The 18737-nt window shown below is 47.4% G+C and overlaps 2 protein-coding genes across 14 annotated transcripts in view; one reads left to right on the top strand and one right to left on the bottom strand.

Moving 5' to 3' along the window:
- Positions 1-648: 648 nt before the first annotated feature.
- On the top strand, positions 649-9330 carry CALML4 (calmodulin like 4). Its single transcript, XM_036277044.1, is given in 6 exon segments — positions 649-712; positions 715-782; positions 879-909; positions 3686-3826; positions 6176-6364; positions 9064-9330. Coding segments are annotated over 6 exon segments (591 nt in total). The 3' UTR covers positions 9162-9330.
- Positions 9331-15359: 6029 nt separating this feature from the next.
- The window catches only part of PIAS1 (protein inhibitor of activated STAT 1), a 149082-nt gene continuing 145704 nt past the window's right edge, over positions 15360-18737 (bottom strand). For 11 of the 13 annotated variants that reach the window (XM_036245422.1, XM_036245487.1, XM_036245455.1 and 8 more), the window contains exons 13-14: positions 17171-17208; positions 15427-15884 (exon numbers count right to left, since the gene is read on the bottom strand). In XM_036245422.1, coding sequence (XP_036101315.1) covers positions 15591-15884; positions 17171-17208 — 332 coding nt within the window. In that variant the 3' untranslated portion in view covers positions 15427-15590. Of the gene's footprint in view, positions 15885-17170; positions 17209-18737 lie in introns of all 13 variants that reach the window. The other 2 variants (XM_036245440.1, XM_036245448.1) reach the window with 2 other exon arrangements.

Below are 18737 nucleotides of genomic sequence, written 5' to 3'. Positions count from 1 at the left end.
GAGCTGGCCCTCTCCCCATTCCCAGGGTCCCTGGAAGGAGGGAAGGGAATTGACACACAGAACCGCTGTGCGCTGGCCACTTGATTCAACAGTCCTGCGAGGAGGCTGGGGGGGTGGGGGGGACAAGCATCGTGCAATGACGTGCCGAGGCCGCTCAGCGAACGGGCACAAGGGGAAGGAGGCTGTGAATTCAACCTGAGAGCACCGCAGCCTGTGTCCCTTCTCATATGCATCCCAAGGCTTGGACGGTGGCAGAGGCCATTGCTGGGCTGGGCCTTCATGGTAGGGTCTCCTCCCCACCTACAAGACAGCTGCTAAGGACCCACCACCTTGTCAGCTCCCCACTTAGGCCCAGGAGAGAGAAAGAAAAGACCCCCTAGGCAGACTCAGGGCAGGACCCCGAACAGCCCCATCCAGGCCCCACTTTTGTGTGTCACTGACCCCTCCTCGGTGTCCAGGGAGGGCTCCCAGGAAGGAACGCGTACCCATTTGCTCCCGAGCACCAGCTTCCTGGCAGGACCGAGGCCCCAGGGGGACCTTCTGCAGCCCTGTTTTCTCAAAACCCAACCTGCTGCTCTGCCAGGCCTCGCTGGGCATCAGCTGTGCGGGGAAGCTGGAATCCGACCCCTGGCACTGGGCCTGGTCTCCATGGCAGCCACGGATTTATTACAGGGGCCTCCACCCAGCTTGGCGGACTTTCGACTTGAAGTAGGGAGGAAGGAAACCAAGAAGGCAGTCCTGGGAGCAGGGAGCCCAGGGGTGCTGCCAGCGGCCCCAAGATGGTAAGCGAGGGTCTGCCACCTGTGGGGCTGATGGGGCTGGGGGGGGGGGCACGTTCGTGGAGCCCCTCCCTGACTGTTTTCCTCTGTCTGCTGCAGGCCAAGTTTCTTTCCCAGGACCAAATTAATGGTAGGTTGGGTTTGCTCTTTAATTAGCAGCTCAGAGCAAAATATGGGTCTCATTAAGCAATTTGCTCTGCTCAGTTTTTGTTGGTGAGAGACCGGTGCTGGGGGCGGGGTATGGGCCCACCCACAGGCAAGGGGCCAGGCTGCAGGGGAGGCCCTGCTGGGGAGGGAGGGGCAGCTCACAAGTAGAAATGTTGGTGTTACATCTGTCAGGGTGATTTATCAGTGGGGGGGGATAGGACAGAGAGCTCACGTGACTTTCCTCCAGAACCTGATGGTTGGGTATGGGGGAGGGGGGGCCGGGGTGGACAGAGGGAAACAATGAACCGGCTAGGGCCGGCCCGCAGGAGGAGGGGCTTTGTACTTGGTGAAACAGAAAGGAGTTCGGGCTGCACCCCACGCAGCACCCTTCTCTCTGGGCCTCAGTTTTCCCATCTGTAAGGTGGGAGTTCAGCTTAGGTGGTCTCTGAGGTCCCGTCTGCCCTGACATCAGCCTAGTTCTGGTGTTCAGAGCAATTTATTCCCCGAGTCCCCTACCCGCTGGGCCCAAGCAGGCTTCAGCCTGCACAGTTCTGTTTCCATAGGCCAAGGGGAAGAGTTGGGTCACACAGAGCTCGGGGGCCCAGACTTGGACTGGGGGAGGCCCACCCAGCATAGCTCAGGTGGGGCCTGCAGCCCCTGGGTGGGCTCAGGTGTACCCAGGCAGGGATTCCGAGTTCTGAGTCCCCAGAGCGTGCTCTAGAAGGAGGAGTGGGTGAGCGGGTTGCAGGCTCCAGGTGGGCACCTCCCCATAGACCCCTTGAGAGTCTCACCCCAAGAGGGGGGCCAGAGCAAGGAGTTATAAAACTCAAGGCCCAGGGCAGGGCCTTTTATGCCCAGATCTCAAGGCAAAAGCCTCAGTGTCCCCCCACCCACATCTGGTCCTGAGGCTCACTGGCCCTCCCCCTGGGGCCTCTGGAGCTCCCAGAGGAAAGAAGGCAAACTTCCTTTTGTATCCCAGCATCTGATACCACGAAAGTGGCCACTAGTGTTTAATGAATGAATCAGACTGGACAGGGGTGGCCTGCTGGAGGGGAAGAACAGGAGCCTTGGAGGTAGCAGGCCCAGGGTCCTATCACCTCTGAGCCTCAGTTTTCTCATCTGTGCAGTGGGGAGAATGACACCACCTCAGCAGGCTGCTGTGAGCAACGGACAGAGAGGACACTGGGCCTGGCGCAGGCCGGCGTCCCCCAGGGGCCAGCTGCTCCGGCTAGCATGAGCCGGTGGAACAGTTTTAGACATTTTTCCAGCTGGTTGTTAAAATCAGCCATTATTAAGTAGTGTAAGATCAAACCATGTTCCAACCTCTGCATTTGTACAAAAACATTAAGATGGCCGTATTGCAATCAGTAGTGCGAAAGATTTGAAAGAGGTTTGAGTTTAATAAATACAATTTGTACGAGGGTAGGAAATAGTTTGATAGCGGATCACACATCAGATTGGGTCACAGCACATTCATGGGAGGAGCGGCATCTCTGCCACGCGACCCCACTGGTCACATCACAGTCCCTGCCCCCACGCCCCAGCGGAGTCTCCACCAGGGGAGCTTTTGACCAATTCCGATGGCACCCCCAGTTCTTGAATTAGAATCTCTGTGGGAGAGCCCGGGGCCTTCCCCAGCTGCCAGCGGCCTCACGGTCCCTGCAGGGCTGGGGGACAGGCCGGCGGGCCTGCTCCGCTGGGCTGTGAGGTGCGGCTCTGGAAGCCTTAGCTCCCGGGGGAGAAGGTTGGCCGAGAGCTGCAGGCCGGTCTGGTCAGAGCCTGGGGAGGAAGCATCCTGGCGGCACCCCGGGAAGCCTTTAGGAACGGCACCAGGACCTGCACCAGGACCCGGCACCAGGACCAGCACCAGGACCCGTGTCCGAGGGCAGCTTGAGCTGGAGGGAGGGTCTGGAGCAGTGGACTTGGAAATGCACGTAGTTGTAATAATAATTGTCACCACATATGAGAGCCACTGTCTGCCTAGACTTCCCAGGGTGGGTTTCTGGTCCTCTCAGGAACCAAGAGGCATCGTTACCCCCTTTCTCACGTGCGTTATCTTTGCAAAGGTCCCCTGGGTGTCTGGATGCCCTGCTGTGGGCTCCTGGGCTCCCTGGACTGGCCCTAGAGGGCGGAAGAGCTTCCCTGTGGCTTGAGTCAGTGTGGGCGGGAGGAAGGGGGAGCAGAGGAAGGGGAAGGAAGGGGGAGCAGAGGAAGGGGGAGCAGAGGAAGGGGAAGGAAGGGGGAGCAGAGGAAGGGGGAGCAGAGGAAGGGGAAGGAAGAGGGAGCAGAGGAAGGGGGAGCAGAGGAAGGGGAAGGAAGGGGGAGCAGAGGAAGAGGAAGGAAGGGGGAGCAGAGGAAGGGGGAGCAGAGGAAGGGGGAGCAGAGGAAGGGGGAGCAGAGGAAGGGGAAGGAAGGGGGGAGAAAGAGGGCAGGACAGGAGACAGCAAAGGAGAGGAAGGGGAGTGGGTGGCTAGATAAAACACAGGACTCTCAGTTACATTTGAATGACAGATAAGCAACAAATACTTTTTAGTCTAAGTGTATCCCATGCAAACATTAGGGACATGCTCATACTAAAAATGTGTTCATTGTTTAGTGGAAGTTCAGTGGAACTTGGCGGTACTTTGATTAGTGATGGGATCGGGACAGAGGGAGGGGGCACCAGCAGGGTGAGGGGAGAGAACAGGGAGAGGACAGAGAGGGCCTGGGGGTGGAAGGTGAACAGATGCTCCCAATTCTCCCTCCTGGGCTGTGCACAGAGTACAAGGAATGCTTCTCCCTCTACGACAAGCAGCAGCGGGGGAAGATAAAAGCCACTGACCTCATCGTGGTGATGAGGTGCCTGGGGGCCAGTCCCACGCCAGGGGAGGTTCGACGGCACCTGCAGACTCATAGGATAGGTGAGTGGGCTGGGCCAGGGGTGGGGGCGGGGAGTGGGCTGGTGGATGGGCCCTGAGCACGGCAGCTGTGGTCCTGGGGAGGGGCCCAGCAGGGGGTGCAGATGGTGGAGGTGAACAGGTCAGAGGTTGGAGGGGCTGGGGAGTCAGAGTTCACCAGCTGGGAGCTGTGGAGACATCACTCAGGCTTCCTGCACCCTCTCTGCGACTGGCGACACCCTCATCTCACAGAGGGCTGTGGGGCCTGAGCTTTTCCACAAGGTTATCACAGCTCTGCAGTCAAGACAGCGCTCAGAGCCCTGGCCGGTTTGGCTCAGCGGTTAGAGCGTCGGCCTGTGGTCCGGAGAGACCTGGGTTCGGTTCCCGCTAAGGGCACGTGCTTCGGTTGCAGTTTGTCCCCGGCCCTGGTTGGTCGTGCGGGTGGCAGCCACTCGATGTGTCCCTTCATGTCGATGTTTCTCACTCTCTCCCTCCCACTCTATCTGTACAAAAAATGGAAAAATATCCTCGGGTGAGGATAAAAAAAACACAGCGCTCAGAGAGTCCCAGGTTTGGTTCCCGCTAAGGGCACGTACCTCGGTTGCAGTTTGTCCCCGGCCCTGGTTGGTCGTGCGGGTGGCAGCCACTCGATGTGTCCCTTTCACGTCGATGTTTCTCTCTCTCTCTCCCCCTCCCACTCTGTCTGAACAAAAAATGGAAAAATGTCCTTGGTGAGGATTAAAAAAAAATACTGGTTTGTTGGTGATGAATTCCTTACCCTGGCCGGTTTGGCTCAGTGGTTGGAGCATCTGCCTACGGACCAGAGAGTCCCGAGTTTGTTTCCCGCTAGGGACATGTACCAAAAAAAAAAAAAAAAAAAAGAGTACTGACAGTGATCCCAGAACTGCTTCAGCAGAACCATTTCCCTTTATTGAGGACCTGTCATGTGCTTTGCTCAAACAGCCCTGTAGAGAAGGCACCGAGTGACAGGTACAGATCAAGGTTCAGAGCCATTGGTGGAATCAGAGTCAGAACCCAGTTCTTCTGATTTCAAAGACTGACTTTCTAAAAACTGCAATACTGGGAGAAAAACAGGTGGAAGAAAACCCAGCCAAGACATTGCCAAGTGGTTCTCTCTGGTGATGGGATTATGGATGATTTTCATTTTCTTCATTGTTATTTCCTGTATTTTTTTTTTTAATGTATACTTAAAAATTTTTTTTCTTTATTGATTTCAGAGAGAGAGGAAGTGAAAGGGAGAGAGATAGAAACATCAATGAGAGAGAACACTGATTGGCTGCCTCCTGCACACCCCCCACTGGGGATTGGGCCCACAACCTGGGCATGTGCCCTGACCTCTTGGTGCATGGGTCGACACTCAACCACTGAGTCACATCAGCCGGACTATATTTTTGACAAGGGGAACATATAGGGCTTTTATATCCAGAAACAAGTTGGTTTTTTAAAAAGAAAACAAGAGGGATGTCAGAGGCTGGGGTGCTGTTTGCATTGGTAGTTGGACACTCAGGCAGGAAAGACTGGCCCAGAGAAAGGGGTGCACCTGATCTGGAGCCCTTGTGGACCTCAGTGTCCTCATCTCTCAGATGGGCTCCCACCATCCGCTGGGGTTACCCCAAAGTCCATCAGAGTGTGACTGCAGCAGCACCAGGAGCCCACGCAGGGCAGGCCTCTGAGGGCCCAGAGCCCAGGGACGGGCGCTCAGAGACAGATCCCCTTCCCACCTCCAAGGGGTGGTGGTTTCCTTTGGTTTCTGTCTCCTTCAAACAGGAAGTTGTGGGCAGGGGGAAGTTCCAGTTTCCTGCAGCCGAGGCCCCCAGGCATGCTCAGAGGAGGGGTATGGGTGGGGAGCCGGGGGTGGTTGCAGTGAGGGAAAAGGCAAGTGACCAGCCCAGGAGGGACTGGGGCGTGAGGCCCCAGGTAGGGTCCCCTGTCCATCTTTGTGGATGTGCAGTGGTGGCTAATGAAGGAGGGATGGACACAGATAGTATTCCCTCCGGTTCAGGGCACAAGAGAAGCACCCAGAAGGGAGCAGAGGAGGCGGTGCTCAGTCCTGGTCCTGCCACTCTCTGGGAGGTGACTCCCCACTCAGAGCTCCTGTCTCCTTTGTGGGCAAAATGGGATGATGATAACCGTCGTCCCTGAGGAGTGTTGGGAGGATTAAATGAGGTATTTCCATGGTGGGAACTCAGTAAAGGGGGTCGCATCCTCCACCGTGACCCCTGCCACCAGCACGGCACTTCGGAATGAGGTGGCCCTTGAGCTGGCCATGCCGGCGTGGGGGGGAGGCAGGTTGGCTTCCCCAGCGTGAGCCTTTTCCTTCCACTCACTGTGCTGTGTTTGGGGCTTTCCTAGACAGAAATGGAGAGCTGGATTTCTCCACTTTCCTGACCATTATGCACATGCAAATAAAACAAGAGGACCCAAAGAAAGAAATCCTTTTGGCCATGTTGATGGCAGACAAGGAGAAGAAAGGCTACATCATGGCATCCGAGCTGCGGTCAAAACTCATGAGGCTGGGGGAGAAGCTCACCCACAAGGAAGGTAAGGGCCGCTGGCTCCCTCTTTGCTCACAGTGGGAGAGGATTAGGGAGTTGGTGGGGGCGGGGGACACCAAAGCCCAATCCTGCCTTCAGGATCCTGCAGACACCGCCTTTTATGTGTGCCCCAGGCGGCTGCCACTAGATGGCAAGGTAGGTGGGCTCTGGCCTGAAGCCCGGGCGACCTGTGGGGCACAGGGGAGAAGCCCAGCAGGGCAAAGGGACAGGCTGGTGAAACCTAGCTGGGATCCACCTGGGCCTCACCCTGAGTTTCAGCTTTCCCTGTGGGTCGCTATTTAGAGCTATGACACCCCTGGGAGCTCTAGTGCCCCCCTATATGACAAAGGCACAGGTGGACAGAGTATCTTGCGGTAGCAGAGCTGGGAGTCACACGTAGGTCTATTAGACACTCGTTAGTCCCCTGCCGACCCCCGGCCGTCTCAGGCTCTTTTCTTTCGCCACAGCTGTCTTCTGAAGTTGCTGCTCATGCAGGTGTCCACGCAGATGCCGCTCTGTTCCCCCTCGCGCCCAGCTCTGACCGCTCCCGAGGGCGCCGGGCAGCCTGGCTGGGTGCTGGCCTCGGCCTCACGCCTTCGGGCAGCCCGGCGCGCCTTCCTGCCGCAGGGGACAGAGCCGGGTGTCCTGGGAGGGCCCCGCGCACGAGGTAGACAGCCACCCAACGCCGGGCCATTTGCCATTCTTGCCACCGGCCCAGCGAGCCCCTGGGCACTGCAGCCGCAGCCTTTCGGAGTCCCGAGAGCCCCCGCAGCAGGCCGGGGCTGCATCTCCACGCAGGCGGGGGGCTGGCCTGCAGTTGGGGTGGGAGGGCTCGGCCAGGACACAGCGGGTGGAGGAAACGGGCTTCGATCATGGGGGGCCTGGAGCCTTTGGTCAAATCACAACACACCAGCAGGGGCTGCCAGGGTGTGGTTGGAACTGGACTTGACTCCTGGCTTCCCCTCCTTCTGGAGGACCTCGGACGGTTTTCTTAGCCTCTCCCTCTCTCCTCAGGTTCCTTGTTGGGAAATGAGGTTACAATGGACGATCCCTCAGGTTCCCCCAAGAACTAACATCCTGTAAAGCCGACTGCTTAGATTTTCTCCGCAGTCACAAAGGCACAGTGCAAAGCACTTACAAATATCGCCACAGAGGCAGGTTCCGCCCTCCCCGCTCGGCAGCCCCCGCTCGGTGGCTGGTCCCCGTGAACGGGCAGCACGGGCTCCCGTCCGTCTCGGGCTCCGCGGACACTGCTCGGCCTTCCGAGGACCAGGTGCAGCGCTAGCACAGGGCCAGCTGGGGCCTTGGTTCTCATGGCTCAGGATCCGTCTAATACCACGGCCCCAGGCTCACACACATTTCTCATTTGTTTAACCAGTCAAGAAACATTTTAAAGACGATGGTGTGTTCCCGACACGCTGGGAGACCGAGTCCCCTTCCTTTGGTTGTGGGAGACAGGGAAGATGATTCCAGAAGTAGAAATTCTTTCCTCTGAGTGATTGAAAGAAAATCTTCAATTTTACGAAGAAGCATCCTTGGAGCAGCTGGAAAAGGCTGCCGGGGAGGCCTCCCTTCCAAGGCCTGGGACAGGCTGACCGCAGCCCCTGGTCCTTTCTGGGCCCAGAGTGAACCACATACTACCCAGCAGGCAGAGCTGGCACCTGGCTATCAGGTGCGGCCCTTCTCTGCACAGGAGGCGGCACAGTGCTCGGCGCTGGAGCCGGTGTTGGACCCGGCTACTGGGATGGTTTGAACCAGGTGGCTTGTGGGCAAAGCTTCTTCTGAAGATAACTTAGTGTTCTTAACATGCTAAAAATACTCAGCACTGCCATCGGCTTAGGCACAGAGCATAGTAATTACATTTTGGAGGAGGCCGGTTAAGCAGAGAATCACAGGGTACTTTCTGAATGTCCAGAATTGTGTGTCGGGACGTCTAGGGCCGAGGAGACTGACGTGAGGCAGGGAGACAATTTCTGCAAGAGGGTCAGGATTTCTCAAAGAACCGAAGGTAGAACGGCCCTGAGAGGGCCACTGTGAAGCGTAAGCTGAAATGGCCCTTCTTGCCAAGATCTGGGACAAGCTAGTATTTTGTTCAAGGAATCCAGAACCAGAAGAAACAAATAAATGAAGCAATTTTTTTAGCAACGTCATAGAGAACAATGGCAGTTTTGTACCCTTTTCAGCTTTAGACACAGTTGAATTTTTCTTATAGTATCCCCACCCCCAGAACACAAACTTTTTAAAAAAGAGGTGATGGTGGCAGACACCACTTGTCACCAAGTCCTCTCTTGGGGTGGGGCATACCAGCTGGGAAGGCAGGCAGGCAGGCAGGCCGCTGAGGGTGTCCGTCCAGTTGGGAAGCTGTGAGGGTGACTGAGGAGGTCGAACCCAGGCCAAAGTTTTCTGGAAATATAGGTACAGGAAATATAAAGCAATTAATTTTTTTTTATAAAAGCAAAAAGTGGCTTCAGTGACTGAATCCTCCCCAGCCCCTGCAGAAAACCCAATGAACTCAGAATGGTTATCAGTGTTCTCCAAGGGGTAGGGGGGTGGGTTGTCCTGTTCTGTTCGCTGGCTTATTTCCTGGTCTATGTGAACAGTCAACTGGACACTCAGAGAAAACCCCTGGGGAGCCCAACGCCAAGAACTCAATGTCCTTAATGTGGCAGTAAAGCTGAACTGAAAAATTAATGTGATTTATTGCAGTGGATGATCTTTTCAGGGAAACAAATATCGAACCAAATGGCAAAGTGAAGTATGATGAGTTTATCTACAAGATCACCATCCCTGTGCAGGACTACTGAATGAAGAGACTCCAAGGGCGCCTCCCCTGGGCCTGGAAATCAGATGGATGAATTTTTAAAAAGAAAAGTGTTTCTTTCACCCTAGGGAGACAACGCAGTGGCAAGATAACATTACCTGACTGTAGCAGAGGATTAATTAACGATGAAAATAAATGATTTTGGCCATGATAGTAGCATTCCTTTAATAAAAAATGTCTATTAATTTAATTAACTTTTTCCTTTATTGATCTTAGAGAGAGAGAGGGAGAGACAGAAACATCAATGAGAGAACATCGATTGGCCGCCTCCTGCATGCCCCCCACTGGGGATTGGGCCCATAACCTGGGCATGTGCCCTGACCAGGAATCGAACCGGTGACATCTTGGTGCCTGGGTCAATGCTCAACTACTGAGCCACACCAGCTGGAATGTTTATTAATTTTAATAACAGCCATTAATCCAGCCCTTTATAGCATGGAAAGAACTTATGGTTTGGACATGGGCCTGGGTTCCAATACTGACGCTGCCATTTCCCAGCTGTCTGACTTTGGGCCAATCACTTCACCCCTCAAAGCCTTAGGATCTTCACTCAAGTTAAATGTCTGTTTCTTACTTCATGGAGCCTGTTGGGGATGGTCTGAGCTAATGACTTTAAAATATCTTTGCAAACTGTAGAGCACTGTGCAATCCTGAGTTACCATGGCAATGCTTCTACTAAGGACAATCAACCTAAAGGCTGTATTCTATATTTGGCTTCGGAACCATCTTCCACATTTCCAAGACAAAGCCAGTGCTAGCTTAGAAACAGTAACAAGCAGAGCTAAAACAAACAACTATGGCCACATTTCTTTCTTGCAGCACCCCAGGGCCACTTACAAATTCTCATTCCCATCTCAACACGCAGTGCCATAGTTCAGGAGATTCATTCAGAAACACAGAGTATAGGGTGGGAAACACTCATGGAAAAACAAGGCAGCCTCAGCTAAACAATGGGAAGAGGGATCTGACGTTACAAACCATTTCCCTGTGACTAATGTCAAGTAATAAGGGGATGATGTAACAGGCCATGGCCACCACATAGCAAGAGCCCTGCGGCATAGTAGTAGGGGTACTGGCCCTGCCAGGGGCAATTCCAGGTCAAGTAGCTATGTCGCCAGGAGGTGCCAGGCTGCTGTTGCCTGTGTGCTCATCAAATTTGTGGATCTATGGGTAGTGTCGGCACTAAAAGGGCTGGAGTCACACTGGCATGTTGAGGAGTGAGGGGCAGAGCTGAAAGAGATTTTCATCCTTATATCAAAATTGGGCTCTCTAGGCTGTGGTTTTGTCTAATGGTGCTTAGTGGCTAAAGCAAAAGAAAATCAAACTGGTGGAGGTATGTCTTTCAGGAGGTTACACAAGACACAAATCTAAGGGCCAGGTACAAGGGAAACTAAACTGCAGGGAACAAGTCAGTCAGTCTTAGTGCAACTCATAATGCTGCGTGGCTTCTGACCAAATTGAGGTCCTGAGAAAGGAGACTCTTATTTTCTCAACAGCATAACCGCTAGAAATTCCTAGGAGCTGCAGAGAAGGGTTTTGTGGAGGGCAGGCAATACATGGCCCCAACCACCAAGTAGGTGAAGCTGTGATCAGCTAGCTGGGAAGCGTAGATTTGCACTGTGCAGGGCAGAATTAGGCTGTGGGCTATGAGGTTGAACGATTTGGTAGCCTTCCTTAACATAAAAATGGAAAGACTTGGTAGGACTGTTCCCAGGACCCTAGAATTGGCCAGATCAAATGAGGAACATGGGGCTGGAACTTCATCACCTTCATCCATTAATCCCCTTGAGGGCTGGTTAGATGTTGGCACCCCATAGAGAACTGCTTTATTTCACTTCCAGGCAAGGCTCAGGGGGCCTCGCCCACATCTCTTAACTCACACAGACATTAGGAAGCAAATGCTGCACAACCACCATGCATTAGACAGTAGATTCCTATGATTTAGAAGGGACAGGGCAAGGAAGTTCTGGGATATAATACTTTCCCTTAAAGCCTTTTTGTCTTTATCATGGAATGGTCCCAGTATAGTTTTTTTAAACCCTCACCCAAAGATTTTTTATTGTTTAGAGAGAAACATCAATCCCGTATGCACTCCAACCAGGGACGGAACCCTCAATGTAGGTTATGTGCCCTGACCAGGAATCAAACCCACAACCTTTTGATGCACAGAATGACGCTTCAACCGAGCTGCCTGGCCGGGGCCCAACTATGATTTTAAAGAAACCTATATTAATCAGATGTGCCTAACAGGAATCTGAAGTATAGCTTGCCAAAACAAGTGGTGTGGAATGGTCACTAGAACCTGGGGCTCTTCTCTTCTGTCTCGGTGTCCCCAATTAAGAGCATTCAGTGCCTAGGATTCTAAAATTCTATGACGTGACTGATCTTAACCTCTGTCCCAAAAGAGACTTTTATACGACCCCATGGCCAGGTTTTATGCTCATTCCTGAAATTCCAGTTGGTTTACCTAGCACCTAGTGTTGTCTACAGAAAAAAAAAAAAAAAAGGCAACAGTGCTCTTAGCTCTGAAATTGCAAATTATTAAACAGATGCTGTGGTTCATTACAAAACTAGCCATATTTCAGTAAGAAAGGGGAGTGATGACTGTAAAGGGGAGTGATGACTGTACATTCATTACTTACCTCAAAGCATCTTGCAAAAGAATTACTTGTTATGCTTTGAAATCTCTGGATGAAAGGCGCTTTGAAAACACAAAGCGTATGCCTTTCTCTCGGAGCTTGGCCCCTTGTACCCAGCAGTGTATTTTACAGAAGACAAATTTAACTGAAGGCTTTTCTTTTATTACATCTAAAGAGCTCTACATAAACAGGTAACATTCAATAGGTAAACAATTTTTTTTCCAATGCATGTAATAAATATCTTCACTTGGTACTTTTATACAAACTGACATTGGTCTACTATACATTTTTAAAAGCCATTTTACTGGTTTGGCATGCGGTATGGAAATTCTAAGAGAGAAAGTCTTAAGGCAATGAATCACAGATTTTTTTTTAATGGAATTTATGATAACTTTTATATCTGTTTATATACATTTTCCCCTTTGTTAATTAAACAATTAACAGCAGCACACTCTGGGACCACCAGCTATTCTCCCTCCCTTTCTGAAATCTAAGCTTTGTGGGTTTAAAAAAAAAAAATTCAACACGTATTAATAAAACAAAATTCTTACTAAAATAACTTCAAATGTGCTCTAAAGTCCTGAAGATCTTAAAGTGTTATATGTATTAAAAACAATGTTCCTTCAACAATTAGAAATTAAAATTGGGATATGTTTTCATTCAGTTTTAGACTTTTGACTCAGGAAAATCTGCCAAGATATCATCACATTTTTCAGAAGCTTAAGTGACTCTTTCCTAAGTTGATAATGATAAGAATTGTGATAGTCTAAATTAAGATAGTAGAAAAAGTTTAATGTTCAAAATAAATTAGTCAACTAAGTGTGGCATGGTTAAAGGTCAGATTGCTTTAAAAAATGTGTCCAATAATGCCCACAAAATAACTAAAAGCCACTTCAACCCTGCTAGTCAAACAGCGATTTTACCAAATATGTGTGACACACACACATACAGTACTGTAAGAAACACAAACATATGCACACTATTATGAAAGACCAAGGCAAAGGGGATGGTGACAACTTACCTAAAGATTCTGAGAAACGCTGTTTGTCTACAAACAGCATGTCAGTGTTGTCATAGGTGGGGAGTGAGGGTGGGCTAAGGAATAAAGAGATGAAATGACTATGCTTTAAAAAAACTTAAAAGATAATTACTACAGATCATGAAAGTCTAATAATTATTGGTCATGAGACCAACAGAGTACTAGCTACTACTAATGCCAACATTTTGAAAAGTCAACAAATGAAGGAAATAAATTCTTTAGAATAGAATGATTAAATAAAGATACAAATGAATGGTGAGTTTCTCCTGTGGACACATGACCAAAGCCATGACCTAGACAGACATTTACTTTTCCCTATCACCCATTCTTCCCGTGGGTTGGTAAAACGCAGGACACTAAGGAAAAATTAACCCTCTCCAAAATGGGCTGAAGAAAGTCGAGGGACGGGTTTTCAACTCGATCATTCAAAGAGTTTGTAATTCAGCATCACACACAAAGTTATTGATCAGAATTTTGAGACCACTAACACCAACAGAAAAAACAAAACAACAAAAACAGAAATAAAGAAAACTATTCATTTCATCTTAGGTAGTTAATAAAACTGTTTCCTACTGCAATGTGAAATAAAAAGCAATTCCCCATATTTTAAGTAATTTCTATCCCAATCAGAATTTAGACGCAAATTATACTATTAGATATAAGCCTAAGTTAATATGGCAATGAGAGTTCTTAAAGTATTTACTCACCATAACACCAGATTTATTTTAAAACTGAACTATTTCCTGTTTTAACCAACAATAAATCTTTTTTTATTGCAAATTGTGTAGTGACTACCTCAGCCATGTATGTGTGGAATACACATGCGTTGGGGAAGACTGTATTTGTCACTCGCACACACTTGTCTATAAATACATATATACACACACACATATACATATCAACACCAACTTTTTTTCAAAATTCAAGTCAACAATTTAGTGGCAGAGAGATGCTGTAAGAAACATGTTATTTTTAGATGCCACATAGTCACGTGAACCATAATTTTATCATACAAACATACAGCCATCTTGAAGTCTACCTGGATAATAGTAGGTTGTTTTGTTACCACTGCAAGGTTTAAAGTGACAATTTTATACATAAAGGTGGTCCTTCATCAACTCTGAGAACATTAACAGTTGTGATATAAAAACCCAGTCTGGAAAACTGGTAATCATTATGCCCCTTCTTTATCTTTTCTGTTCAACCTGCTACACATCTCAACCGGCTAAAAATATTTCCCATGCCTTCGGTTATTACCTGGAAAATGTAACACCTTCTTCAATGAGGATTTCAGAACACAAGTAGAACCAATTTTCCTTCCCTTCAACCCTCACTATCTCCTCAAAACAGTTTTCAATATATTTACATGTTCTATTATTAGTAAGAATAGATCAGACTGATCCATGAATTCTAAAACAAAAACAGCTGACTTTCCTATGTCATGTTTGTCTTTTAAAAGATGAAAAAATCAAACAAGATAGCTAAGAAAATAAGTACACTCAGAACCAGAGTAGCATGACTAAGAATCAAGCCCATTTTGAATTTTTAGCTGTTGATCAGATAGCAGATTTCTACAGACTGACATGTGTGGTACATTGTATTTTCTGAAGAGAATATACTTTTAGGATATTTGCCTTTCTTCTCTTTTTTCGAGGTGATGTAACCTTACCTCTGTCAGCTGCACAAGACACCCAACAGGGCTTTTTAAGCTATTTTTACACCCTACTTTGGTATGAAGAGCTTACATGAAGACTTGTTGCGCTGTGGCTAAAAAAGCAGGTGTTCACAGACTTGGTTTAAGTACATAATACTGGCAATCCAAATTTAGAATAAAGAACTAGACTAAAGTGTATTATTCACAGGTCTGCTAAGCCTACTCCTTACCCAGACAGCTTTACTCCAATCTCTAAAAACATATTCTCAGGGGTATCTAGCAAATAAGGGAGAATCTGTGATGAAGAACATGCAATTGGGGCAGTCAATAAAGATGCTCCTACGTGAGTTCAAGACCTTCAAAGCACTTTGAAAGAAGCAGGCAACTGATTTATCAACTGAATGCAAACTTGGGAGAAGGAACAGTAATGACAGAAAAATACAGACATACACACACTGAACACACATACCCACGAGATATGTCCTGAAAATACACAGGGAATGCAGTGGGACAGATGAGATTTATAACTTAAGGCTGGATAAAAGATGCACACACACAAACAGAATCCAAGTCTGTCATTTTTAGAAAATGGAAATTAAAACGATCCCCTCGGCCCCCTCCCCACAACAAAGAAAAGCCCACAATTTAAAACATCATACATGCAATTCCTTTTCTGTTATTGCAAATAAAATAATGCCATTGAAGTAAAATAAAACTAAAACCATAGGACAAATGATGAAAAAATCTTCAGAATCCAGAAAAATTGAACTGAAGGTGGCTTATGGGTGCTTGTATTTTTTTCTTTTCTTTTTTTCTTTCCTTTTTTTTTCTTTTTTCTTTTTTTTTTTTACAAGTGTTTTATCAGACAGGCAGTCTTAGATTTATATACAAAAGTAAAACTGAAAATATAGTTTTGTTCTCTGTACATTTCTTTTAATTTTTTTTCCCTAAAAAAAGGAAAAAAAAACCCACACTTGTGTACTTTTCTAAACAATAAGGTAAAACGTAGCACAAAGTTCTCTTCTTTCCGCCAAGTTCATTTAATCTGGGGTGAGGATGAGAGCAGCAGAGGCAAGAAAATCAGTCCAATGAAATAATGTCTGGTATGATGCTAAAGATGGACGCCGTGTCCGTGCTGCTCCTGTTGGTGACGGTGTGGCTATGGCTCTCCCTTAGGCTGTTGGAGGACACGAGGCTGCTGTTACTGCCACTACTGCTTCCATTGGTGGTTGGCAGAGAAGTACTGCCTCCTGCACTTAACTGATCGAGAAACATCTGTGAGGAGGTATATGGAAAAAATCTAGATGAGTGTAAGAGGTCTTGATCATCCGAAACTGCTGCTGCTGCTGCAGCAAGGAGGGAGGTGTTATAATGCTAGGGAGGGAAAAAAGACAAAACAAATGTTAATTACACTTATAAATACATGAGCTCTCTTCTGAGCAGAACAAAGCCCTAATTTTAAAATATGAGGATCTGGTGTTTTTGAAATATTTTATAAAACATTTTGCAAAATCAAATGGCCTTATGAAAAATGATCACATCACTGACCCTGATTTTTTAAAAATTGTATTTTTGTTTTAATTTGAATTGCGAGTGATTTTCAAAATTTTATTTCCAAACTGGCACATGCTCAGAAGTAGCAGAAAAGAAGACAGTCTACCCTCTTTCTCTTATGGAGATATTTCGCCACAAATTCATCAGTCAAGCCCTGGCTGGATGGTTCAGTTTGGCTGGAGCATCACCTCATATACCAAAAGGTTGAGGGTTCAATCCCTGGTTGGAGTGTGTATGAGAGGCAACCAATCCATGTTTCTCTCTCACCCCCTTCTCCCTCTAAAAATCAATAAACATATCCTCAGGTGAGGATTAAAAAAAAAAATCAGTCAATATGATTCACTGCCCTGTTTCTTTCTAAAACAATTCTGGTTTGTTTTTTTTATCCTCACCCGAGGACATTTTTGCATTTATCTTCAGATAGAGCGGGAGGAAAAGAGGGAGGAAGTGAGAGAGAGAAACATCCATGTGAGAGAGACACATTGAGTGACTGCCACCCACATGACCCCAACCAGGACCGGGGACAAACTGCAACTGAGGTATGTGCCCTTAGCGGGAACCGAACCCGGGACTCTCTGAGCTGTGGGTCAACGCTCTAACGCTGAGCCAAAACAGCCAGGGCTAAAACAATTCTGGAAATCAACAAACAGATATTGTTCTTACTATATATTCAGGCACAGCTGACAAAGGGATTTTTATTTAAATTCTTAAAAACCTTAACAATACAGCCCTCACTGGTTTTGCTCAGTGGTTAGAGCGTCTGCCCGCAGACTGATGAGTCTCGGGTTCAGTTCTGATCGGGGCACGTACCTTGGTTGCAGTTCATCCCTGGCCCTTGTTGGGTTGTGCAGGAGGCAGCCAGTCAATGTGTCCCTCTCACACTGATGTTTCTCTCTCTCTCTCCCTCCCTCCCACTCTATCTGATGATAAATAAAAAAATATCCTTGGATGAGGATTAAAAAAATTTAAATTAGAAAAACCTTAACAATACAGTAATGGGTATGACTACTCTGAATTTTCTAAGGACATTTATTTTCTTTCTCTTGGCTACATATTATACTTTTAATTATTAAAATAACACATTTTTTTTTTTTCATATTACATACCTGATTGTCTCCTGATAAGAAAGGAAAGAAATCTAATCCTGTGGGAGAAAAAAAATTATTTCAATTTTGAAAAACAAAAACATCTCCGAAATGCCCCAATACTTTAAAAATAAATACAAATCTTAAATGCTAATTCTAATTCATTTAGAACTGCATTTAAACTTGAAGAGTTGAGCTGAATGTTTTACCATCCCTCCCTTCTCTACATTACTAAGCCTGAAGTCCAAGCTTCAGCAATGATTTACCCTCCTTGTGACTCCATTTGTGGGACGTGGGCCATTTGCTGCCCTGTTAGATGGAGCACTGACCTGACACAGCACTTTTCACCAAATGCTTTCACTGACTCTTCAGTGACTTTTCCATCTACTCTAATTTACTCCTGACAAACACCTTATGAGGTATGTAATTACTGCTGCCCTCACTTTTGTGAATGATAAAGTTTGCAGTTGAAAGAAGTTAAGCAAGTTGTAACCCAGGTTTTCTTTCTCTTTCTCAAATTTCTCACTTGTCACTATTTGTACCAGATTCTGACTCAGAGTCTCCACTGTGGGGGGAAGAGATCTGAGGGGGTGTCCGACTGCTGGGGTGGTGGCTATTACAGAGGATCAGCTCTGATCCCTGGCTGTCAGGGAGTCATCACAGGCCTGTCCCTTCCAATTTGAATTCTTGTCCCTATTGCCCAGTGTGTAATGCAATGAAGGGCAAGTAAACCAATGTAAATAAAATGCCTTGTTATGATATCTAAACTTGAGGGAAAGTGCAAGCAAAGACAGATAAAAATATGACAGCAATACAATACTTTGGGGATCCACCTACTGACCACACTAGAATAGACTATAACATGAAGACCTGCAGTGGGCTAAATGAAAAACAGGGCTGTAATGTCCAGCAGAGTAGCAACTAATAACATAATACGGCTATTTAAATTTACTAATATGAAATAAAACATAAAACAGTTCTTCGGTCACACTAGCCACATTCCAAATGCTCAATAACCATGTGGCTAGTAGCTACTGTATTGGCCAGTAAATTACATTTCCCTCATTGCAGAAAGTTCTACTGGACAGAGCTGAATTAGGGTTTTCATTACAGTCACTAAGAATCCACTCCACTATCTCAGCTCCCAAGAATCCTTGCTAATGGCCTGAGTTTTTTTGCTGGAGAGGTGTGGAGGGAAACTTCCACTTTGCATTTTTATAGTAAATGTTCTACAATGAGCCTGTATGTCCTTTTGTAATAAAACAGAAAAGTGTTCTTAGATTATATGGCTGATATACAGATTACTAAAATCTTCCAATGGCTCAGTTCTGCATGATCTAAAATAACAGTTACCCACAATGCCTGCTGCATCATAACTGAATTCAGGAAACAAAAAATAATTTCATAAATATCAAAATTCAAATCAGCATGTAAGAGGTCATCCAAAAACAACTTGTAGACTACTGTGAAGGTCACAAAACCTAACAATCTGTATTAGAACACTACTGATGCAAATACAAGGAACTAGATTTGTATTTATTTATGACCAGTTCCATAGGTCCAAGCCCCTGTTTACCCAATTTTTCAA

Source organism: Molossus molossus, unplaced genomic scaffold (genome assembly GCF_014108415.1).
Source record: "Molossus molossus isolate mMolMol1 unplaced genomic scaffold, mMolMol1.p scaffold_m16_p_1, whole genome shotgun sequence".
In the NCBI taxonomy this organism is placed as follows: domain Eukaryota; kingdom Metazoa; phylum Chordata; class Mammalia; order Chiroptera; family Molossidae; genus Molossus; species Molossus molossus.
The sequence above is the reverse complement of the archived record's forward strand: the minus strand, read 5'-3'. Positions and strand labels throughout refer to the sequence as shown.